General features: G+C 45.1%; 1 protein-coding gene across 2 annotated transcripts in view; it reads right to left on the bottom strand.

Annotated features, from left to right (window-relative positions):
* The window catches only part of LOC121547197 (netrin-3-like), a 98,287-nt gene that overhangs the window by 26,417 nt on the left and 45,666 nt on the right, over positions 1 to 26,204 (bottom strand). For both annotated transcript variants that reach the window (XM_041858340.2, XM_041858341.2), the window contains exon 3: positions 1,277 to 1,465. In XM_041858340.2, the coding sequence (XP_041714274.1) occupies positions 1,277 to 1,465 (189 nt within the window). The remainder of the gene's footprint in view (positions 1 to 1,276; positions 1,466 to 26,204) is intronic.

The following is a 26,204-nucleotide window of genomic DNA, read 5'->3' as shown; positions in this document are numbered from 1 at the left end:
AGGAGGGGAGAAAGGGAAAGAGACAGGTCCTAAAAGGGGCTGGGATTGCTCTGATCAATCATGGTACCAGCCGCCCAGGTTGAGGGCCGTTTCCACGGGAACTTTCATTTCCGTCACATCTGGCCCTCCGAGGGGAGGGCAATAAAGTTTTTACCGTTGAGCGGGTCTGACCCGCCGCGCACTGCTCCGCTTTGATAAAAACCGATCGCACAGCCTCCAGGGCCCGAGCACTGCAGCACTCCCAGGCATGGGTTGTGTGTGTGTGATGTGTCTTGCATTGGCAACATGGACATACATTTCATTACAGATGAGTCATAGCTATCTATAATTATACTGTATGTTACTTGTCATTTGTAAAGGGCAAAAAACAATTGCTAAAGTCAATTACTGTGTCACAATGCAGGTTGTGCTGTGGTCAATCGCTCTGTGAGTGGACGAATGGCATGGGTAAACCCCCCCCCCCCCAGTAATCACTGTTGTGGCACTGTTGTACTGTACAGTATAATGAAAATTGATTTAATATTGATATAATATGGACAATAGTAACGTGCCGTCACACCATTGGCAACTCCTTTTCATTTACAGTTGCTTGGGTCGGCCCCTCAGGCTTGGGTCGGCCACGGAGTGGAAAACTGACCAGGAGTCAAGGAGGGGAGATTCTCACCATGAAATCTCCAACAAAAGCACTTCACGGCTAGGATTGTTAGTAGATCTCACCATCCACGTTGTTTTGAGTTCTCTGTAAGTGATCCTTTAACTTCTCACTCTAATCTACAGAATCAAGAAAAAATGCTGTCTCCCTCTGCTATTGATTTGCATATTTCCCCAAGCAACAAGGGCAGGAAACTGGTGTTGTTCTTGAAATAATAAAAAGCTCTCGGCGTACAAATTAGCCAGAAGAATATTCACTGCAAATTCTAAACATTCCAAAATTCAAACACCACTTTGTCCACGAGAAATAACTCTATTTGCTGCTAATTTAATGTGGGTTTTCAGGAGAACAGCTTCTGTGACAGATTCAAATTATTTACGTAAGGAGGCTTGGTATTAGTTTGTTTTTACCCTAGGAGGGTGGAAAGAGCCAACGAGTTGGAAGCCTACTTTTTAGAATAGTTGTACTATTCCAGTTATAACACTGTTACATCAGATGATGTAAATAAATAGCCATTTTGAATAAAACATTTGAATTAATCTCCTGAATCGACTGAATTGAAAAGGACCATTTACACTATAAACACTGTTCTGAGAGATAGAGTATAAAACCTATTCTCCATACCTTTGCATGCGCGGCGGTGTATGATGGGCCTGGCCATATCCCGGTAGAAGCCTTCCTTGCAGTAGTGGCAGTGGCGTCCAGCTGTGTTGTGGCGACAGTTCATGCACACGCCTCCGCTCTTTCTCCCCGACAGCTTGTACAGCTCCATGTTGAAGCGGCAGCGGCGGGCGTGCAGGTTGCAGTTACACGCTACGAGAGGGAGGAAAGAGGGGAAATGAGACAGGCAAAAAGAAATTAAGGTTATATGTCTTGTATGTTCAGTGAGAATAGGTATACTTCTTCATGTATCAAAACATGTCCAAGGTACTTAAAACCAGTAATAGTTGAAAAGCATTTGGTAAATTGGCATCGCCACAGGTTGAAATCAAAGTACAACATTCAACATTATGGTTATAGTCTGGGTATATGCCATACATCACAATATTTTTTTCAAAACACTCATTCAGATATATCAAATCAAATCAAATTTTATTGGTCACATGCGCCGAATACAACAGGTGCAGACATTACAGTGAAATGCTTACTTACAGCCCTTAACCAACAGTGCATTTATTTTAAACAAAAAAAGTAAGAATAAAACAACAACAAAAAAAGTGTTGAGAAAAAAAGAGCAGAAGTAAAATAAAGTGACAGTAGGGAGGCTATATATACAGTAAAATAAAGTGACAGTAGGGAGGCTATATATACAGGGGGGTACCGTTGCAGAGTCAATGTGCGGGGGCACCGGCTAGTTGAGGTAGTTGAGGTAATATGTACATGTGGGTAGAGTTAAAGTGACTATGCATAAATACTTAACAGAGTAGCAGCAGCGTAAAAAGGATGGGGTGGGGGGGCAGTGCAAATAGTCCGGGTAGCCATGATTAGCTGTTCAGGAGTCTTATGGCTTGGGGGTAGAAGCTGTTGAGAAGTCTTTGGACCTAGACTTGGCACTCCGGTACCGCTTGCCGTGCGGTAGCAGAGAGAACAGTCTATGACTAGGGTGGCTGGAGTCTTTGACAATTTTGAGGGCCTTCCTCTGACACCGCCTGGTATAGAGGTCCTGGATGGCAGGGAGCTTTGCCCCAGTGATGTACTGGGCCGTACACACTACCCTCTGTAGTGCCTTGCGGTCAGAGGCCAAGCAGTTGCCATACCAGGCGGTGATGCAACCAGTCAGGATGCTCTCGATGGTGCAGCTGTAGAATTTTTGAGGATCTGAGGACCCATGCCAAATCTTTTTAGTCTCCTGAGGGGGAATAGGCTTTGTCGTGCCCTCTTCACGACTGTCTTGGTGTGTTTGGACCATGATAGTTCGTTGGTGATGTGGACACCAAGGAACTTGAAGCTCTCAACCTGTTCCACTACAGCCCCGTCGATGAGAATGGGGGCGTGCTCAGTCCTCTTTTTTTTCCTGTAGTCCACAATCATCTCCTTTGTCTTGGTCACGTTGAGGGAGAGGTTGTTGTCCTGGCACCACACGGCCAGATCTCTGACCTCCTCCCTATAGGCTGTCTCATCGTTGTCGGTGATCAGGCCTACCACTGTTGTGTCGTCGGCAAACTTCATGATGGTGTTGGAGTCGTGCCTGGCCATGCAGTCATGGGTGAACAGAGAGTACAGGAGGGGACTGAGCACGCACCCCTGAGGGGCCCCCGTGTTGAGGATCAGTGTGGCAGATGTGTTGTTACCTACCCTTACCACCTGGGGGCGGCCCGTCAGGAAGTCCAGGATCCAGTTGCAGAGGGAGGTGTTTAGTCCCAGGATCCTTAGCTTAGTGATGAGCTTAGAGGGCACTATGGTGTTGAATGCTGAGCTGTAGTCAATGAATAGCATTCTCACGTAGGTGTTCCTCTTGTCCAGGTGGGAAAGGGCAGTGTGGAGTGAAATAGAGATTGCATCATCTGTGGATCTGTTGGGGCGGTATGCAAATTGGAGTGGGTCTAGGGTTTCTGGGATTATGCTGTTGATGTGAGCCATGACCAGTCTTTCAAAGCACTTCATGGCTACAGACGTCAGTGCTACGGGTCGGTAGTCATTTAGGCAGGTTATCTTAGAGTTCTTGGGCACGGGGACTATGGTGGTCTGCTTGAAACATGTTGGTATTACAGACTCAGTCAGGGACATGTTGAAAATGTCAGTGAAGACACTTGCCAGTTGGTCAGCACATGCTCGGAGTACACGTCCTGGTAATCCGTCTGGCCCTGCGGCCTTGTGAATGTTGACCTGCTTAAAAGTCTTACTCACATCGGCTACGGAGAGCGTGATCACATAGTCATCCGGAACAGCTGGTGCTCTCATGCATGCGTCAGTGTTGCTTGCCTCGAAGCGAGCATAGAAGTGGTTTAGCTCGTCTGGTAGGCTTGTGTTACTGGGCAGCTCGCGGCTGTGCTTCCCTTTGTAGTCTGTAATAGTTTTCAAGCCCTGCCACATCCGACGAGCGTCAGAGCCAGTGTAGTATGATTCAATCTTAGACCTGTATTGACTCTTTGCCTGTTTGATGGTTCGTCGGAGGTCATAGCAGGATTTCTTATAAGCGTCCGGGTTAGAGTCCCGTTCCTTGAAAGCGGCAGCTCTACCCTTTAGCTCAGTGCGGATGTTTCCTGTAATCCATGGCTTCTGGTTGGGGTATGTACGTACGGTCACTGTGGGGACGACATCATCGATGCACTTATTGATGAAGCCAGTGACTGATGTGGTGTACTCCTCAATGCTGTCTGAAGAATCCCGGAACATGTTCCAGTCTGTGCTAGCAAAACAGTCCTGTAGCTTAGCATCTGCGTCATCTGACCACTTTTTATTAACCGAATCACTGGTGCTTCCTGCTTCAGTTTTTGCTTATAAGCAGGAATCAGGAGGATAGAGTTATGGTCAGATTTGCCAAATGGTGGGCGAGGGAGAGCTTTGTATGCGTCTCTGTGTGTGGAGTAAAGGTGGTCTAGAGTTTTTTTCCCTCTGGTTGCACATTTAACATGCTGGTAGAAATTAGGTAGAACGGATTTAAGTTTCCCTGCATTAAAGTCCCCGGCCACTAGGAGCGCTGCATCTGGATGAGCGTTTTCCTGTTGATTAATGGCCTTGTACAACTCATTCAGAGCAATCTTAATGCCAGCATTGGTTTGTGGTGGTAAATAGACAGCCAGTAAAAATATAGATGAAAACTCTCTTGGTATATAGTGTGGTCTACAGCTTATCATAAGATACTCTACCTCAGGCATATATGATTGTAGCTTGATCCGTACATGAAGCATTTGCTGTAGGACTAATTTTTTTACGATTTACTTCACCAGTATACAGCATAGAATGTAGCTCAGTGTCATACAGTTATGATTCATTCAACTCGTTACCTGTATAAAAGACACCTGTCCACACACTCAATCAAACAGACTCCAACCTCTCCACAATGGCCAAGACCAGAGAGCTGTGTAAGGACATCAGGGATAAAATTGTAGACCTGCACAAGGCTGGGATGGGCTACAGGACAATAGGCAAGCAGCTTGGTGAGAAGGCAACAACTGTTGGTGCAATTATTAGAAAATGGAAGAAGTTCAAGATGACGGTCAATCACCCTCGGTCTGGGGCTCCATGCAAGATCTCACCTCGTGGGGCATCAATGATCATGAAGAAGGTGAGGGATCAGCCCAGAACTACATGGCAGGACCTGGTCAATGACCTGAAGAGAGCTGGGACCACAGTCTCAAAGAAAACCATTAGTAACACACTACGCTGTCATGGATTAAAATCCTGCAGCGCATGCAAGGTCCCCCTGCTCAAGCCAGCACATGTCCAGGCCCGTCGGAAGTTTGCCAATGACCATCTGGATGATCAAGAGGAGGAATGGGAGAAGGTCATGTGGTCTGATGAGGCAAAAATAGAGCTTTTTGGTCTAAACTCCACTCGCCGTGTTTGAAGGAAGAAGAAGGATGAGTACAACCCCAAGAACACCATCCCAACCGTGAAGCATGGAGGTGAAAACATCATTCTTTGGGGATGCTTTTCTGCAAAGGGGACAGGACGACTGCACCGTATTGAGGGGAGGATGGATGGGGCCATGTATTGTTAGATCTTGGCCAACAACCTCCTTCCCTCAGTAAGAGCATTGAAGATGGGTCGTGGCTGGGTCTTCCAGCATGACAACGACCCGAAACACACAGCCAAGGCAACTAAGGAGTGGCTCCGTAAGAAGCATCTCAAGGTCCTGGAGTGGCCTAGCCAGTCTCCAGACCTGAACCCAATAGAAAATCTTTGGAGGGAGCTGAAAGTCCTTATTGCCCAGCGACAGCCCCGAAACCTGAAGGATCTGGAGAAGGTCTGTATGGAGGAGTGGGCCAAAATCCCTGCTGCAGTGTGTGCAAACCTGGTCAAGACCTACAGGAAACGTATGATCTCTGTAATTGCAAACAAAGGTTTCTGTACCAAATATTAAGTTCTGCTTTTCTGATGTATCAAATACTTATGTCATGCAATAAAATGCAAATTAATTACTTAAAAATCATACAATGTGATTTTCTGGATTTCTGTTTTAGATTCCGTCTCTCACAGTTGAAGTGTACCTATGATAAAAATTACAGACCTCTACATGCTTTGTAAGTAGGAAAACCTGCAAAAATCGGCAGTGTATAAAATACTAGTTATCCCCACTGTATATGTTTACATTTATTCACATGTATTCAAATTTACAAATACATTTGTCAAAAAGTGCTTGCAGCAACACAAGCCTAAACATCCCAAGGGCAAGCAGAGGTGACAGTGGCAAGGAAAAACTCTCAATAAGGAAGAAACATTGAGAGCCATTGAGAGACACCCTATTCCCTATATAGTGCACTACTTTTAGGGTGTCATTTCGATCACAGCCAAGGTAAGGTGTGAGTTAGAGACCTGGCCCTGGGGTCCCAATCCTTAACTCCACTCAGGTTCGATAAGAATCAGACATCAGATTCCAACCAGACCACAGTTTCCTTGGCCAAGGGTTCAAAGAACGTTGCCAGAGAGTTTGGTGCCAGTTCAAAGTGATCCACGGAAGCAAACAACAAAGAACTTGGACGTAAAAAAGTATCAGCCACAGTTATAGTAGAGGAGAATTCTCCAGGAACCAAAAATAGAAGGTGATATCAACTAAATGTAATCAGATGTGACTGTATTGGGTGCAGGGATTCAAAACAGGGTTCTATATACAGTTGAAGTCGGATGTTTACATACACTTAGGTTGGAGTCATTAAAACTTGTTTTTCAACCACTCCACAAATGTCTTGTTAACAAACTATAGTTTTGGCAAGTCGGTTAGGACATCTACTTTGTGCATGACACAATTAATTTTTCCAACAATTGTTTACAGACAGATTATTTCACTTATAATTCACTGTATCACAATTCCAGTGGGTCAGAAGTTTACATACACTAAGTTGACTGTGCCTTTAAACAGCTTGGAAAATTCCAGAAAATTATGTCATGGTTTTAGAAGCTTCTGATAAACTAATTGACATCATTTGAGTCAATTGGAGGTGTACCTGTGGATGTAATTCGAGGCCTACCTTCAAACTCACTGCCTCTTTGCTTGACATCATGGGAAAATCAAAAGAAATCAGCCAAGACCTCAGAAAAAGATTTGTAGACCTCCACAAGTCTGGTTCATCCTTGGGAGCAATTTCAAAATGCCTGAATGTACCACATTGATCTGTACAAACAATAGTACGCAAGTATAAACACCATGGGACCACGCAGCCGTCATACCGCTCAGGAAGGAGACACGTTCTGTCTCCTAGAGATGAACGTACTTTGGTGCGAAAAGTGCAAATCAATCCCAGAACAACAGCAAAGGACCTTGTGAAGATGATGGAGGAAACAGGTACAAAAGTATCTATATCCACAGTAAAACGAGTCCTATATCGACATAACCTGAAAGGCCGCTCAGCAAGGAAGAAGCCACTGCTCCAAAACCGCCATAAAAAAGCCAGACTACGGTTTGCAACTGCACATGGGGACAAAGATCGTACTTTTTGGAGAAATGTCCTCTGGTGTGATGAAACAAAAATAGAACTGTTTGGCCATAATGACCATCGTTATGTTTGGAGGAAAAAGGGGGTGGATTGCAAGTCGAAGAACACCATCCCATCCGTGAAGCACGGGGGTGGCAGTATCATACTGTGGGGGTGCTTTGCTGCAGGAGAGACTGGTGCACTTCACAAAATAGATGGCATCATGAGGAAGGAAAAGTATGTGGATATATTTAAGCAACATCTCAAGACATCAGTCAGGAAGTTAAAGCTTGGTCGCAAATGGGTCTTCCAAATGGACAATGACCCTAAGCATACTTCCAAAGTTGTGGCAAAATGGCTTAAGAACAACAAATTCAAGGTATTGGAGTGGCCATCACAAAGCCCTTACCTCAATCCTATAGAAAATGTGTGGGCAGAAATGAAAAAGCGTGTGTGAGCAAGGAGGCCTACAAACCTTACTCAGTTACACCAGCTCTGTCAGAAAGAATGGGCCAAAATTCACCCGACTTATTGTGGGAAGCTTGTGGAAGGCTACCCGAAACGTTTGACCCAAGTTAAACAATTTAAAGGCAATGCTACCAAACACTATTTGAGTGTATGTAAACTTCTGACTCACTGGGAATGTGATGAAAGAAATAAAAGCTTAAATAAATAATTATCTCTTCTATTATTCTGACATTTCATATTCTTAAAATAAAGTGGTGATCCTAACTGAATTGTGAAAAACTGAGTTTAAATGTATTTGGCTAAGGTGTATGTAAACTTTAGTAAGGCATAGACCACCACAACAGTCTGAGCTAGAGTGACCATATTTAAAATAACAAATGCGGGACAAGAGGATGATTTTGCGGGACAGCATCGCCTACTTAAAAATATTTGTTTTTTGGGGGGCAGCACTGACAAATGTAGCCTATTGAATCTCACTATACAGTGCATTCGGAAAGTATTCAGACCCCTTGAAAACTACATAGAATAATTTTCCAGTTAATATCCTTTTTTTTTTTACACTTTTTTGGAGAGTTTGAAATTGGGATCCTTTGCTTGGACAAGGGCATTTCCAGGCATAGAGTCAGCATGGAAATGAATAATATTGAAAGTATTTAGAAAATTCCAAAAACAAATATTTTCCCTTATAAAATTCCCCTGAATATACACTACCAGTCAAAAGTTTGGAAAATCCTACTCATTCAAGGGTTTTTCTTTATTTTTACTATTTTTTACATTGTAGAATAATAGTGAAGACATCAAAACTATGAAATAACACATATGGAATCAGGTAGTAATTAAAAAAGTGTTAAACAAATCAAAATATATTTTATATTTGAGATTCTTCAAATAGCCACCCTTTGCCTTGATGACAGCTTTGCACACTCTTGGCATTCTCTCAACCAGCTACATGAGATAGTCAACTGGAATGCATTTCAATTAACAGGTGTGCCTTCTTAAAAGTGAATTTGTGGAATTTATTTCCTTCTTAATGCGTTTGAGCCAATCAGTTGTGTTGTGACAAGGTAGGCGGGGTATACAGAAGATAGTCCTATTTGGTAAAAGACCAAGTCCATATTATGGCAAGAACAGCTCAAATAAGCAAAGAGAAACGACAGTCCATCATTAGTTTAAGACATGAAGGTCAGTCAATACGGAACATTTCAAGAACTTTGAAAGTTTCTTCAAGTGCAGTCGCAAAAACCATCAAGCACTATGATGAAACTGGCACTCATGAGGACCACTACAGGAATGGAAGACCCAGAGTTACCTCTGCTGCAGAGGATAAGTTCATAAGAGTTACCAGCGTCAGAAATTGCATCCCAAATAAATGCTTCACAGAGTTTAAGTCACAGACACATCTCAACATCAACTGTTCAGAGGGGACTGTGTGAATCAGGCCTTCATGGTCGAATTGCTGCAAAGAAACCACTACTAAAGGACACCAATAAGAAGAAGAGACTTGTGGGTGACTTGTAGGTGAACGGATTATCTCCGTATGTGTATTTCCCACTGTAAAACATGGAGGAGGAGGTGTTATGGTGTGGGGGTGCTTTGCTGGCGACAATGTCGGTGATTTATTTAGATTTCAAGGCACACTTAACCAGCATGGCTACCACAGTATTCTGCAGCGATACGCCATCCCATCTGGTTTGGTCTTAGTGGGACTATCATTTGTTTTTCAACAGGACAATGACCCAACACATTTCCAGGCTAAGTAAGGGCTTACCAAGAAGGAGAGTGATGGAGTGCTGCATCAGATGACCTGGCCTCCACAATCCCCCGACCTCATCCCAATTGAGATGGTTTGGGATGATTCGGACGACAGAGTGAAGGAAAAGCAGCCAACAAGTGCTAAGTATATGTGGGAACTCCTTCAAGACTGTTGGAAAAGCATTCCAGGTGAAGCTGGTTGAGAGAATGCCAAGAGTGTGAAAAGCTGTCATCAAGGCAAAGGGTGGCTATTTGAAAAATATTCTCCCCTATTATTATTTTAAATAACATTTTGTTTAACACTTCTTTGGTTACTACATGATTCCATATGTGTTATTTCATAGTTTTGATGTCTTCACTATTATTCTACAATGTAGAAAATAGTAAAAATAAAGGAAAACCCTTGAATGAGTAGGTGTGTCCAAACTTTTGACTGGTACTGTATACAGTGGGGAAAAAAGGATTTAGTCAGCCACCAATTGTGCAAGTTCTCCCACTTAAAAAGATGAGAGAGGCCTGTAATTTTCATCATAGGTACACGTCAACTATGACAGACAAATTGAGAAAATAATTCCAGAAAATCACATTGTAGGATTTTTTATGAATTTATTGGCAAATTATGGTGGAAAATAAGTATTTGATCACCTACAAACAAGCAAGATTTCTGGCTCTAACAGACCTGTAACTTCTTCTTTAAGAGGTTCCTCTGTCCTCCACTCGTTACCTGTATTAATGGCACCTGTTTGAACTTGTTATCAGTATAAAAGACACCTGTCCACAACTTCAAACAGTCACACTCCAAACTCCACTATGGCCAAGACCAAAGAGCTGTCAAAGGACACCAGAAACAAAATTGTAGACCTGCACCAGGCTGGGAAGACTGCATCTGCAATAGGTAAGCAGCTTGGTTTGAAGAAATCAACTGTGGGAGCAATTATTAGGAAATGGAAGACATACAAGACCACTGATATTCTCCCTCGATCTGGGGCTCCACGCAAGATCTCACCCCGTGGGGTCAAAATGATCACAAGAACGGTGAGCAAAAATCCCAGAACCACACGGAGGGACCTAGTGAATGACCTGCAGAGAGCTGGGACCGAAGTAACAAAGCCTACCATCAGTAACACACTACGCCGCCAGGGACTCAAATCCTGCAGTGCCAGACGTGTTCCCCTGCTTAAGCCAGTACATGTCCAGGCTCGTCTGAAGTTTGCTAGAGTGCATTTGGATTATCCAGAAGAGGATTGGGAGAATGTCATATGGTCAGATGAAACCAAAATAGAACTTTTTGGTAAAAACTCAACTCGTCGTGTTTGGAGGACAAAGAATGCTGAGTTGCATCCAAAGAACACCATACCTACTGTGAAGCATGGGGGTGGAAACATCATGCTTTGGGGCTGTTTTTCTGCAAAGGGACCAGGACGACTGATCCGTGTAAAGGAAAGAATGAATTGGGCCATGTATCGTGAGATTTTGAGTGAAAACCTCCTTCCATCAGCAAGGGCATTGAAGATGAAACGTGGCTGGGTCTTTCAGCATGACAATGATCCCAAACACACCGCCCGGGCAACGAAGGAGTGGCTTCGTAAGAAGCATTTCAAGGTCCTGGAGTGGCCTAGCCAGTCTCCAGATCTCAACCCCATAGAAAATATTTGGAGGGAGTTGAAAGTCTGTGTTGCCCAGCGACAGCCCCAAAACATCACTGCTCTAGAGGAGATCTGCATGGAGGAATGGGCCAAAATACCAGCAACAGTGTGTGAAAACCTTGTGAAGACTTACAGAAAACGTTTGACCTGTGTCATTGCCAACAAAGTGTATATAACAAAGTATTGAGAAACTTTTGTTATTGACCAAATACTTATTTTCCACCATAATTTGCAAATAAATTCATTAAAAATCCTACAATGTGATTTTCTGGAGAAAAAAAATCTCATTTTGTCTGTCATAGTTGACGTGTACCCTATGATGAAAATTACAGGCCTCTCTCATCTTTTAAAGTGGGAGAACTTGCACAATTGGTGGCTGACTAAATACTTTTTTTCCCCACTGTATCTTGTCTTAAGCACAAAGCGACTCCAAGAGACAGGCTGGAATGTCTGACTCAAATACGGGACAAATGAACTATTTTTCTAAATTAGTATTAGAATTTGTTGATCAAATGCGGGACATGTTTACTTGATTGCAGGATGCGGGACAAAGGGCCAAAACGCGGGACTGTCCCGCACAATCCGGGACATTTGGTCACTCTAGTCTGCGCTGAATGAAAGCATGGAGCCATGAAATGTTGCCAATCACAGTCTGTGTGTGTGTGAGAGAGAGAGACTGACTGTGACAGACTTCTTTGTTACAGCCAAGGTCAGTGTTAGAACCACATCCAGTACAAAGATTGCCACCATGTCAAGAATGGATTTTCAAGTATGGCTTTTCATTTGATAACAAAATTACCTTTGATGAGACCATGAGATACTTGAACGAAATATCTCAAGGCCATATCAATAATAATGGGAATTTTAAACCAGCCGACAGTGGAATTCTGTTTCTCAAATGCTACTTCATTCAACAAAATGAGACCTGGCACAGGGAGATGGGAACGAAGCCCTTTCTCCACCCAGTTTTCCAGGGTCGCAGGCCCCAGGAAAAGATCACATTCCCAGACTCCTTCCCTCAATTCCATCTGCCAGTTATTATGCAGCCAATTTCTATGGCATTCTGCATTTAATGAAATACTAGTTGGGTTTGAATCCCCCTTGGACATGTCCTGTTTCTGAAGCTACGCTGCTGCTGGCTCTTTGGTGGTGTGTTCTGGGAGGCTGGTGGCACGGGGTCTGGGTTTGACCCTTGACCTCAAGCTATTTTAACTGAAGGGTTTGTAACATAGACATGGCATCATTGGTCTGGACACATGGATGGATGTTATTGAGGTACTGTATGAAGAACTGGGATGGGTGAAAACGACAGTAGACAATCAAAACACTTTTCGTAAGTAAAAATTAATTATAGCAGTATTGGAAAAATACAGGTAGTCAGACTATTTTAAGATTGTCAATTTAATCTGCATTATTGTGAGTGCATAAAGTGTGTTAATCCATGTGTGTGCATGCGTACGTGCATGCAAGAGTATTAATGTGCGTGTGTCAGTGAGTATAGTCATGTTAACAACTTACTCTGCTTATCTTAAATCGGCATAAGGTCAAAATCAAAGTAAGCATACACCAATTAAAGCGCCTGGTTTTCTGAGCAATCTTTAAACAGTTTAATCGGCTTTCCAGCTGTGTATTTTATCTGCGCCTGCACCAGTAGCGCAAGCCTCAGCTCTTTTGCGCGACTTATGTGAGTTCAGAAAAACTTAAAGTATGCATCTTAGAAATAGTTTTCAAATACAAACTTTATGTCCGAACTCAGAATCAAATAGGCTTCACATAAATAACATGGTCGCTGTGGTAGAATGTTTATTTTGATTGGTGATTTTCTGCATTTATTTAAGACCAGTCAGGGAGCCTGTGTCCATGTCCAGATGTGTCCATGTAAACAGGATTATTATGGAAATTGTTCTTCTTGCAAAGCTTGTAAACATTTGAAACAAACTACTATATTCATCTCAATTCCCACAATAATTGTATTATTGTGTGCCCGTAACCGCACTCAGTGTGTAAAAACAGCCCGTCCAATTTCTCCTTACGAGGAATGTGACTAAGAACACACCAGCTAGAACAAGGGCGACCTGGAAGAGGGATGGAGATTGTGATCAAACGTCTCAAACACACACACAGCTGTGAGCACTTCTGTCCATTAACACCTTTTAGCAGGACGTGAAAGCAGAGGATCCCTGGCACTCTCAATCTTCTCCAGCCTAAATCCTATACTGCCTTACGGCCCTCCTTCACATGGAGGAATTCAATGTTCAATTCAATATTAGGCGTTTTCTACACAAAACTGACAAATAATTTGGATCAACAAGTTTCCTAAACTGCCATTGTGAATAGGAATAAACTGGACAATAAAAAAAAGTCCAAAGTTCTAGAACTGGTATCCAATTTAAGAGGAAAGATCAGATGCTGGATTAGACCTGTTGAGAAAGGGAGAGTGTGCTTGTGTGTTGTGAATCAGTTGCTTGCACTACCGGCTGGACGTGATACTTTAAACAAGACGTTCCCATTATTCCTCCCTCTCTTTAAAAAGAGCTTGGGAAGAGGGGAAGGAAGAGAAATGAGAAAGAAGAGAGGTGAGAAAGAGAAATCTAGAGAGAGATGGGTGGCTGTTAACTTCACCTCAGTGCCTGCTCCAGGATTTGCTGCGGCACTTGGAATGTTTATGGGTTTGTTTTGAAGTCCTCTGCGCACAACTACTAGCACACACACAAAACATGCACACACACATGCACATGCACACACACCAGACAAACTCACCCTAATTAGGCTCAGCAGGGATAACTGAACACCGGAGGGCGCCATTTTTCAATTCATTAACACATCAAAGCTCCACCGGAAGTCGGGCCCCAGATAGCATATGAACACGTCATAAGCCATGAATCATTTTTTTTTTATACAGGAAATTTGCTTTAAAACTGTGACATTTTCTCTCAGCCTCATGACAAAATGTGTAGAATACCAGGAAATTAGCTCAGGGAAACGTTATTTTATAGTATACTTTTTCTTTTTTTTTAGCTTAAAAATGTACAGCAGCAGTCTGGACACAACTACTCATTCAAGGGGTTTTCTTTATTTTTATTATTTTATACATTGTAGAATAATAGTGAAGACCTCAAAACTATGAAATAACACATATGGAATCATGTAGTAATTAAAACAAATTTAAGGGGAGATAAATAATAGGGGAGATTCTTCAAAGTAGCCACCCTTTGCCTTGATGACAGCTTTGCACACTCTTGGCATTCTCTCAACCAGCTTCACCTGGAATGCTTTTCCAACAGTCTTGAAGGAGTTCCCACATACGCTGAGCACTTGTTGGCTGCTTTTCCTTCACTCTGCGGTCCGACTCATCCCAAACTGGGTTGAGGTCGGGGGATTGTGGAGGCCAGGTCATCTGATGCAGCTCTCCATCACTCTCCTTCTTGGTAAAATAGCCCTTACACAGCCTGGAGGTGTGTTGGCTCATTGTCCTGTTGAAAAACAAATGATAGTCCCACTAAGCCCAAACCAGATGGGATGGCGTATCACTGCAGAATGCAGTGGTAGCCATGCTGGTTAAGTGTGAATTCTAAATAAATCACAGACAGTGTCACCAGCAAAGCACCCCCACACCATAACACCTCCTCCTCCATGCTTTTCGGTAGGAAATACACATGCGGACATCATCCGTTCACCCACACTGCGTCTCGCAAAGCCACAGCGGTTGGAACCAAAAATCTCAAATTTGGACTCCAGACCAAAGGACACATTTCCAAAAGCCTAATGTCCATTGCTCGTGTTTCTTGTCCCAAGCAAGTCTCTTCTTATTACTGGTGTCTTTTAGTAGTGGTTTCTTTGCAGCAATTCGACATTGAAGGCCTGATTCACACAGTCTCCTCTGAACAGTTGATGTTGAGATGTGTCTGCTACTTGACCTCTGTGAAGCATTTATTTGGGCTGCAATTTCTGAGGCTGGTAACTCTAATGAACTAATCCTCTGCAGCAGAGGTAACTCTGGGTCTTCCATTCTTGTAGCCGTCCTCATGAGAGTCAGTTTCATCATAGTGCTTGATGGTTTTTGCAACTGCACTTGAAGAAACTTTCAAAGTTCTTGAAATGTTCCATATTGACTGACCTTCATGTCTTAAAGTATTGATGGACTGTTGATTCTCTTTGCTTATATGAGCTGTTCTTGCCAAAATATGGACTTCGTCTTTTACCAAATAGGTTTATCTACCTTGTCAGAACACAACTGATTGGCTCAAACTCATTAAGAGGGAAAGAAATTCCACAAATTAACTTTTAGGAACTGTGACTATCTCATGAAGCTGGTTGAGAGAATGCCAAGAGTGTGCAAAGCTGTCATCAAGGCAAAGGGTGGCTATTTGAAGAATCTCAAATATAAAATATATTTGGATTTGTTTATCACTTTTTTAGTTACTACATGATTCCATATGTGTTTTTTCATAGTTTTGATGTCTTCACTATTATTCTACAATGTAAAAAATAGTAAAAATAAAGAAAAACCCTTGAATGAGTAGGTGTGTCCAAACTTTTGACTGGTAGTGTATATTCAGGGGAATTTTATAAGGGAAAATATTTGTTTTGGAATTTTCTAAATACTTATTCATTTCCATGCCCAAACGACCACCCCTCATCACTGTCAAACGCTCACTAAAACACTTCAGCGAGCAGGCCTTCCTAATTGACCTGGCCCAGGTATCCTGGATGGATATAGATCTCATTCCGTCAGTAGAGGATGCCTGGTTGTTCTTTAAAAGTAATTTCCTCTCAATCTTAAATAAACATGCCCCATTCAAAAAATACAGAACCAAGAACAGATATAGCCCCTGGTTCTCCTCAGACTTGACTGCCCTTGACCAGCACAAAAACATCCTGTGGCGTACTGCATTAGCATCAAATAGCCCCCGCGATATGCAACTTTTCAGGGAAGTTAGGAACCAATATACACAAGCAGTCAGGAAAGCAAAGGCTAACTTTTTCAAACAGAAATTTGCATCCTGTAGCACTAACTCCCAAAAGTTTTGGGACACTGTAAAGTCCATGGAGAATAAGAGCACTTCCTCCCAGCTGCCCACTGCACTGAGGCTAGGAAACACTATCACCACTGATAAATCTACAATAATCGAGAATTTCAGCAACCCCTATTACTAGCCTGTTCAACCTCTCTTTCGTAACGTCTGAGATCCCCAGAGATTGGAAAGCTGCCGCGGTCATCCCCCTCTTCAAAGGGGGTGACACTCTAGATCCAAACTGTTACAGACCTATATCCATCCTGCCCTGCCTTTCGAACGTATTTGAAAGCCAAGTTAACAAACAGATCACCGACCATTTCGAATCCCACCGTACCTTCTCCGCTATGCAATCCGGTTTCCGAGCTGGTCATGGGTGCACTTCAGCCACGGTCAAGGTCCTAAACGATATTATAACAGCAATCGATAATAGACAGTACTGTGCAGCCGTCTTCATCGACCTGGCCAAGGCTTTCGACTCTGTCAACCACCGCATTCTTATTGGCAGACTAAATAGCCTTGGTTTCTCAAATGACTGCCTCGCCTGGTTCACCAACTACTTCTCAGATAGAGTTCAATGTGTCAAATCGGAGGGCCTGTTGTCTGGACCTATGGCAGTCTCTATGGGGGTGCCACAGGGTTCAATTCTTGGGCCGACTCTTTTCTCCGTGTATATCAATGATGTCGCTCTTGCTGCTGGTGACTCTCAGATCCACCTCTACGCAGACGACACCATTTTGTATACATCTGGCCCTTCATTGGACACTGTGTTAACAAACCTCCAAATGAGCTTCAATGCCATACAACACTCCTTCAGTAGCCTCCAACTGCTCTTAAACACTAGTAAAACTAAATGCATGCTCTTCAATCGAACGCTGCTGGCACCCGCCCATCCGACTAGAATCACCACTCTCGACGGGTCTGGCCTAGAGTATGTGGACAACTACAAATATCTAGGTGTCTGGTTAGACTGTAAACTCAACTTCCAGACTCACATAAAGAATCTCCAATCCAAAGTTAAATCTAGAATTGGCTTCCTATTTCGCAACAAAGCCTCCTTCACTCATGCTGCCAAACATGCCCTCGTAAAACTGACTATCCTACCGATCCTTGACTTCGGCGATGTCATTTACAAAATAGCCTCCAACACTCTACTCAGCAAATTGGATGTAGTCTATCACAGTGCCATCCGTTTTGTCTCCAAAGCCCCATACACTACCCACCACTGTGACCTGTACGCTCTTGTTGGCTGGTCCTCACTACATGTTCGTCGTCAAACCCACTGGCTCCAGGCCATCTATAAATCACTGCTAGGCAAATCCCCGCCTTATCTTAGCTCATTGGTCACCATAGCAGCACCCACCCGTAGTCTGCGCTCCAGCAGGTATATCTCACTGGTCATTCCCAAAGCCAACACCTCCTTTGGCCGCCATTCCTTCCAGTTCTCTGCTGCCAATGACTGGAACGAATTGCAAAAATCTCTGAAGCTGGAGACTCTTATCTCCCTCACTAGCTTTAAGCATCAGTTGTCAGAGCACCTTACCGATTACTGCACCTGTACACAGCCCATCTGAAATTAGCCCACCCAACTACCTCATCCCTACTACTAAGGAAGTCTCAAGGTTTTGCTCGAATGAGGTAGAGCATCTCATGATAAGATGTAGACCACACTATTTACCACCACAAACCGATGCTGGCACTAAGATTGCACTCAATGAGCTGTATAACGCCATAAGTAAACAGGAAAACGCTCATCCAGAGGCAGCGCTCGTAGTGGCCGGGGACTTTAATGCAGGGAAACATGTTAAATGTGCAACCAGAGGAAGAAAAACTCTAGACCAACTTTACTCCACACACAGAGACGCATACAAATCTCTCCCTCGCCCTCCATTTGGCAAATCTGACCATAACTATATCCTCCTGATTCCTGCTTATAAGCAAAAACTAAAGCAGGAAGCACCAGTGACTCGGTTAATAAGGAAGTGGTCAGATGATGCAGACGCTAAGCTACAGGACTGTTTTGCTAGCACAGACTGGAATATGTTCCGGGATTCTTCCGATAGCATTGAGGAGTACACCACATCAGTAACTGGTTTCATCAATAAGTGCATTGTTGAAGTCCCAACCAGAAGCCATGGATTACAGGCAACATCCGCACTGAGCTAAAGGGTAGAGCTGCTGCTTTCAAGGAGCGGGACTCTAACCCGGACGCTTATAAGAAAACCCGCTATGCCCTCCGACGAACCATCAAACAGGCAAAGAGTCAATACAGGACTAAGATTTAATCGTACTACTCTGGCTCTGACGCTCGTCGGATGTGGCAGGGCTTGAAAACTATTACAGACTACAAAGGAAAAACAGCCGCGAGCTGCACAGTGACACAAGCCTACCAGACGAGCTAAATCACTTCTGTGCTCGCTTCGAGGTAAGCAACACTGAAGCATGCATGAGAGCATCAGCTGTTCCGGATGACTATGTGATCACGCTCTCCGTAGCCGATGTGAGTAAGACTTTATAGCAGGTCAACATTCACAAGGCCGCTGGGCTAGACGGATTACCAGGACGTGTACTCCGAGCATGCGCTGACCAACTGGCATGTGTCTTCACTGACATTTTCAACATGTCCCTAGTCTGTAATACCAACATGTTTCAAGCAGACCACCATAGTCCCTGTGCCCAAGAACACGAAGACCACCTGCCTAAATGACTACCGACCCGTAGCACTCACGTCTGTAGCCATGAAGTGCTTTGAAAGGCTGGTCATGGCTCACATCAACACAATTATCCCAGAAACCCTAGACCCACTCCAATTTGCATACCGCCCCAACAGATCCACAGATAATGCAATCTCTATTGCACTCCACACTACCCTTTACATTTACATTTTAGTCATTTAGCAGACGCTCTTATCCAGAGCGACTTACAGTTAGTGAGTGCATACATTATTATTATTTTTTTCATACTGCCCCTCCGTGGGAAACGAACCCACAACCCTGGCGTTGCAAACGCCATGCTCTACCAACTGAGCTACAACCCTGCCGGCCATTCCCTCCCCTACCCTGGACGACGCTGGGCCAATTGTCTCCCGGTCGCGGCCTGCTATGACAGAGCCTGGATTTGAACCAGGATCTCTAGTGGCACAGCTAGCACTGCGATGCAGTGCATTAGACCACTGCGCCACTCGGGAGATCCCACCTGGACAAGAGGAACACCTACGTGAGAATGCTATTCATTGACTACAGCTCAGCGTTCAACACCATAGTGCCCTCAAAGCTCATCACTAAGCTAAGGATCCTGGGACTAAACACCTCCCTCTGCAACTGGATCCTGGACTTCCTGACAGGCCGCCCCCAGGTGGTAAGGGTAGGTAACAACACATCTGCCACACTGATCCTTAACACGGGGGCCCCTCAGGGGTGCGTGCTCAGTCCCCTCATGTACTCCCTGTTCACCCATGACTGCATGGCCAGACACGACTCCAACACCATCATTAAGTTTGCCGACGACACAACAGTGGTAGGCCTGATCACCGACAACGATGAGACAGCCTATAGGGAGGTCAGAGACCTGGCCGTGTGGTGCCAGGATAACAACCTCTCCCTCAACGTGACCAAGACAAAGGAGATGATTGTGGACTACAGGAAAAAAAAGAGGACTGAGCACACCCCCATTCTCATCGACAGGGCTGTAGTGGAACAGGTTGAGAGCTTCAAGTTCCTTGGTGTCCACATCACCAACGAACTATCATGGTCCAAACACACCCAGACAGTCGTGAAGAGGGCACGACAAAGCCTATTCCCCCTCAGGAGACTGAAAATATTTGGCATGGGTACTCAGATCTTCAAAATATTATACAGCTGCACCATCGAGAGCATCCTGACTGGTTGCATCACCGCCTGATATGGCAACTGCTTGGCCTCCAACCGCAAGGCACTACAGAAGGTAGTGTGTACGGCCCAGTACATCACTGGGGCCAAGCTTCCTGCCATCCAGGACCTCTATACCAGGCGGTGTCAGAGGAAGGCCATCAAAATTGTCAAAGACTCCAGCCACCCTAGGCATAGACTGTTCTCTCTGCTACCGCACGGCAAGCGGTACCGGAGTGCCAAGTCTAGGTCCAAAAGACTTCTCAACAGCTTCTACCCCCAAGCCATAAGACTCCTGAACAGCTAATCATGGCTACCCAGACTTTTGCACTGCCCCCCACCCCATCTTTTTACGCTGCTGCTCCTCTGTTAATTATTTATGCATAGTCACTTTAACTCTACCCACATGTACAGTGGGGAAAATAAGTATTTAGTCAGCCACCAATTGTGCAAGTTCTCCCACTTAAAAAGATGAGAGAGGCCTGTAACTTTCATCATAGGTACACGTGAACTATGACAGACAAATTGAGAAAAAAAATTCCAGAAAATCACATTGTAGGATTTTTTATGAATTTATTTGCAAATTATGGTGGAAAATAAGTATTTGGTCACCTACAAACAAGCAAGATTTCTGGCTCTCACAGACCTGTAACTTCTTCTTTAAGAGGCTCCTCTGTCCTCCACTCGTTACCTGTATTAATGGCACCTGTTTGAACTTGTTATCAGTATAAAAGACACCTGTCCACAACCTCAAACAGTCACACTCCAAACTCCACTATGGCCAAGACAAAAGAGCTGTCAAAGGACACCAGAAACAAAATTGTAGACCTGCACCAGGCTGGGAAGACTGCATCTGCAATAGGTAAGCACCTTGGTTTGAAGAAATCAACTGTGGGAGCAATTATTAGGAAATGGAAGACATACAAGACCACTGATAATCTCCCTCGATTTGGGGCTCCACGCAAGATCTCACCCCGTGGGGTCAAAATGATCACAAGAACGGTGAGCAAAAATCCCAGAACCACACGGGGGGACCTAGTGAATGACCTGCAGAGAGCTGGGACCAAAGTAACAAAGCCTACCATCAGTAACACACTACGCCGCCAGGGACTCAAATCCTGCAGTGGCAGATGTGTCCACCTGCTTAAGCCAGTACATGTCCAGGCCCGTCTGAAGTTTGCTAGAGTGCATTTGGATGATCCAGAAGAGGATTGGGAGAATGTCATATGGTCAGATGAAACCAAAATATAACTTTTTGGTAAAAACTCAACTCGTCGTGTTTGGAGGACAAACAATGCTGAGTTGCATCCAAAGAACACCATACCTACTGTGAAGCATGGGGGTGGAAACATCATGCTTTGGGGCTGTTTTTCTGCAAAGGGACCAGGACGACTGATTCCGTGTAAAGGAAAGAATGAATGGGCCATGTATCGTGAGATTGAGTGAAAACCTCCTTCCATCAGCAAGGGCATTGAAGATGAAACGTGGCTGGGTCTTTCAGCATGACAATGATCCCAAACACACCGCCCGGGCAACGAAGGAGTGGCTTCGTAAGAAGCATTTCAAGGTCCTGGAGTGGCCTAGTCAGTCTCCAGATCTCAACCCCATAGAAAATCTTTGGAGGGAGTTGAAAGTCCGTGTTGCCCAGTGACAGCCCCAAAGCATCACTGCTCTAGAGGAGATCTGCATGGAGGAATGGGCCAAAATACCAGCAACAGTGTGTGAAAACCTTGTGAAGACTTACAGAAAACGTTTGACCTGTGTCATTGCCAACAAAGGGTATATAACAAAGTATTGAGAAACTTTTGTTATTGACCAAATACTTATTTTCCACCATAATTTGCAAATAAATTCATAAAAAATCCTACAATGTGATTTTCTGGATTTTTTTTCCTCCTTTTGTCTGTCATAGTTGACGTGTACCTATGATGAAAATTACAGGCCTCTCTCATCTTTTTATGTGGGAGAACTTGCACAATTGGTGGCTGACTAAATACTTTTTTCCCCCACTGTACATATTACTTCAACTACCTCAACTAGCCGGTGTCCCCGCACATTGACTCTGCACGGGTACCCCCCTGTATATATAGCCTCCCTAATGTTATTTTATTTTACTTCTGCTCTTTTATTCTCAACAGTTTTGTTGTTGATTTATAAAAAATAAATGCACTGTTGGTTAAGGGCTGTAAGTAAGCATTTCACTGTAATGTCTGCACCTGTTGTATTCGGCGCATGTGGCCAATACAATTTGATTTGATTTGATCTGTAGGTCCCCCTGGGTGACGATGAGGCCCAGGAAGGAGACTGTCTCTGTGTGGAACACACACTTCTCCACCTTGACGTCGAGCTGGTGACCGAGAAGGCGTTGAAGGACCTGCCGAACGTGCTGCTGGTGTTCACTCATGTCCTTCGAAAATATTAGGATGTCATCCAAATACGCGTAGACGCTGTAGTCAAGGAGGTCCCGGAGCACGTCATTGAACAACGCCTGGAATGACTTGGTACTCGTAATGCCCACTGGCTGTGTTAAAAGCAGTCTTCTTCTGGTCCCCCTCCCGAATCCTCACCAGGTTGTAGGCATTATATAAGTCCAGCTTGGTGAAGACCCAGGCTCCCTGCAACGACTCGAATGCCGTCGTCATCATGGGGAGTGGGTGGCGGTTCTTAACTGTGATGTCGTTGAGCGCCCAGTAATCAATGCACGGCCGCTGCCCACCGTCCTTTTTCCCCACGAAGAAGACTCCCGCAACCGCGGGTAAGGTAGAGGGACGGATGTGACCCTCGACGAGTGTTTCGTCGATATACTCCCTCATGGCCAGCGTCTCAGGCCAGGACAAGGAAAACGATCGCCCTTGTGTGGGCATGGCGCCCGGCAGGAGATCGATAGCGCAGTCATAAGGCCTGTGAGGAGGTAGGCCCTTGGCACGCCTCTTACTAAACACCAGATCCCAATACTCCCAGGGAACGCCTGCCAGGTCTGGGCCAGTGATGGAGTCTGTAGCCGCCATCCTCCCGGTGGTAACCACCGCTATGGCGGTAGGTGGTTCGGAGTGCAAGACCGGAACAGGACGGGGGCGGAGCCTCCCTCCAGGATGAGCTGACCTGTGGACCAGTCTATCTGGGGTTTGTGGGTGAACAGCCAGGGGTGCCCGAGGACGAAGGGACACTCCGGAGAGTCCACAATGAAAAACTGGATATCCTCCCATAGGCCCCCCGCCACCCCGACGGGGACAGTGTGCCGGGTGATGAAGCCCGACCCCAATGCCCGGCCGTCCAGGCCCTTGACCAGAACCGTCTCGGAGAGGGAGAGTAAACGGAACGCTCCACCCTTGGGCCAGCCACACGTCCATCAGGTTTCCCGCAGCCCCAGAATCCACCAGTTCATGCGCCCGACGCACATCGCGGGCCCACTGAACCCTGACAGGGAGAAAAGTCTGGGAGTCTCTGGAGTTGGGGTTTCGGTTACGGCTCATTAGCACCCATCATGATAATAGCAAGCCCTTCCGTTTCCCGGCTTCTCCGGGCATGAGTCGCAGTGGTGACCTGCCTGGCCGCAGTACAGGCAACGTCCCTGGCGCAGACGCCTCTGCCTCTCCTTCCTGGACAAGCACGCTGCCCCCAGCTGCATAGACTCCTTCTGAGGCGTCTCCGCCCTGAATCGGCGGAAAGCCTCAGAATTGATAGGGGGACGCAGAGGCCCGCCTTGTGTCATCCCTCTCTCATGCGCCCTCTCACAACGCTGATTGTCTACCCGCACCGAGAGTTCCACGAGGCCGTCCAGTCGCTCAGGCAGCTCCCTGAAGGAGAGTTCGTCCTTCATCCCCTCTGATAGACCCTTTGCGTAAAGGACGACCAGGGCGGCCTTCTCCCATCCTGCCTCTCGAGCCCGGGTCCGGAACTCCACAGAGTAGTCCACCACCGAACGGTCATCCTGCCGACAGAGGTGTCGAACACCTTGCGTAGCTCCCGGGTGAATTGGTAGGAGTCGGAGTACGCCGGAGTTTGGCTCTCCCACTCCGCGGCAGCCCAGGAAAGGGCCCAACCCGACCAGCCCCTGCAGCCCTCTGGACGTCTGTCATACCTCTCCGGAGGTGGTAGGCGGGGTTCCCGCGATGTCGCAGGCGATACTGGAGACGCCGCTGCCACGGCTTCCGCTCCGCTGGCTGCCGGGGCTGGTCGGGTGTCCACCCGGCTCTGCATGTCGATCGTCAGCTGGCGGAGATTCTCGGTGATCCGCTGCAGGCTGCGGTCATGTTGGTTCAGCACAGCTCCCTGTGTTGCCAATGCGCTTCGATACTGTGCTGCCTCCGCTGGGTCCATATTGGCTCAGTTTTCTGTAAGGGTTGGGGTGAGGTGTGACCCAGGTGCAGTGCAGGATATACAGTAGGCAGTAGGCAGAGATGGTGAAACAAGGATCTTTACTGGTGGTCCCGAAGCCAAAATACAAAATAACGGACTTATCACGATAAAAGAAAGGCGGAGCAAATAAGTCTCCAATAACCGGCTGACAGCCAAAATATGAAATACTACCAAAGACTGAAACAAAAAACGAAACAGGGGGAACACTTCTCAAGTACCTGTACATAGGTCTCCGATCAGAAACTAAGTAGTACTGCTGGACATAGAGAAACTAGCAGAGAAAACTGAGCAAGGGAACACAGGGAAGTGAGGGCATAAATACACCGGTGAACAGATAGACACAGTTGACACCAATAGGATCATGATTAGTCCCGACTGTGTGAGGAGGTGCCTAAGGTTGTCGGAGGATGACACCTAGTGGGTCGCTCCGGAACTGCGACCCCCTCCTGTAACACCAAAAAGCTACATTTTTGTCTCATTCACCAGAGTACCTTCTTCCATATGTTTGGGGAGTCTCCCACATGCCTTTTGGCGAACACCAAACGTGTTTGCTTATTTTTTTCTTTAAGCAATGGCTTTTTTCTGGCCACTCTTCCGTAAAGCCCAGCTCTGTGGAGTGTACGGCTTAAAGTGGTCCTATGGACCCTTTCTTAGGTATATCCTGTGGCCCTCTCTTAGCAGGTTTGTTGTGGTGCCATATTCTTTCAATGTTTTATAATGGGATGGTGCTCTGTGGGATGTTCAACGTTTCTGATAAAAAAAATTATAACCCAACCCTGATCTGTACTTCTCCACAACTTTGTCCCTGACCTGTTTGGAGAGCTCCTTGGTCTTTATGGTGCCGCTTGCTTGGTGGTGTTGCAGACTCTGGGGCCTTTCAGAACAGGTGTATATATACTGAGATCATGTGACACTTAGATTGCACACAGGTGGACTTTAATTAACTAATTATGTGACTTCTGAAGGTAATTGGTTGCACCAGATCTTATATGGGGCTTCATAGCAAAGGTGGTGAATACATATGCACTTACCACTTTTCTGTTATTTATGTTTTAGAATATTTTGAAACAAGTTATTTTTTTTATTTTACTTCACCAATTTGGACTATTTTGTTTATGTCCATTATAAAAATCCAAATAAAAATCAATTTAAATTACAGGTTGTAATGCAACAAAATAGGAATATGTCATTTTGAGAAAATGGCTGATAAAGATAGGCTAATGCAATGTAAATGTACTTTCCATAAATATGACAATTTATGTCACATTAATTGAACTCTTATTCATATATCACTTCTAAACTGAAAAAATAACATCAAATATACCTTTTACAAATACATTAGCACGTTTAATACATTTGTTTCAAGCAATAGAGCATATGCTTTGAATACTGGTCTGTTGGGCAAATATGCAGTTTTGGGCAAATTCTCATATCACTTTGCTCAATTTGTCACATACAAGGATTTTGTATGGCTGTTCAAATGTGCAGAACATTAATCAGCTATGCTTGCCCCATATGTAAGGCCCTCTTTGAGTTGTTGCTGGTGCTGCTTTACTTTCTTGACTGTGTCAAGTGACCTGTGCCTACGCTTGTCACACTCCATTGAAGCAGCTTCAGCTCTCAACCCCTCTCTGATTGCTTCCAGTGTCATCAAAGTGCTGTCAAGCCACAATTTGTCCATCACATTTGCTATAGCAGTGGCTCCCTCATTGAACGTGGCTACTGTCATACTGGCTGCTGCGTCAATGCAGCTTTTGCCCACGAAGACAGTTTTGGGGCATCGCGACCATATTACAGAGTTCTGGGTTCCTCCGTGCTACATTCTGTTGAGGAGGTTATCATTTGACATCCTATGATATACAGGTACCATT

This window comes from Coregonus clupeaformis, chromosome 31, assembly GCF_020615455.1.
Source record: "Coregonus clupeaformis isolate EN_2021a chromosome 31, ASM2061545v1, whole genome shotgun sequence".
NCBI lineage: Eukaryota > Metazoa > Chordata > Actinopteri > Salmoniformes > Salmonidae > Coregonus > Coregonus clupeaformis.
Note: the sequence above shows the minus strand (reverse complement) of the source record. Positions and strands in the feature narration are given on the sequence as shown.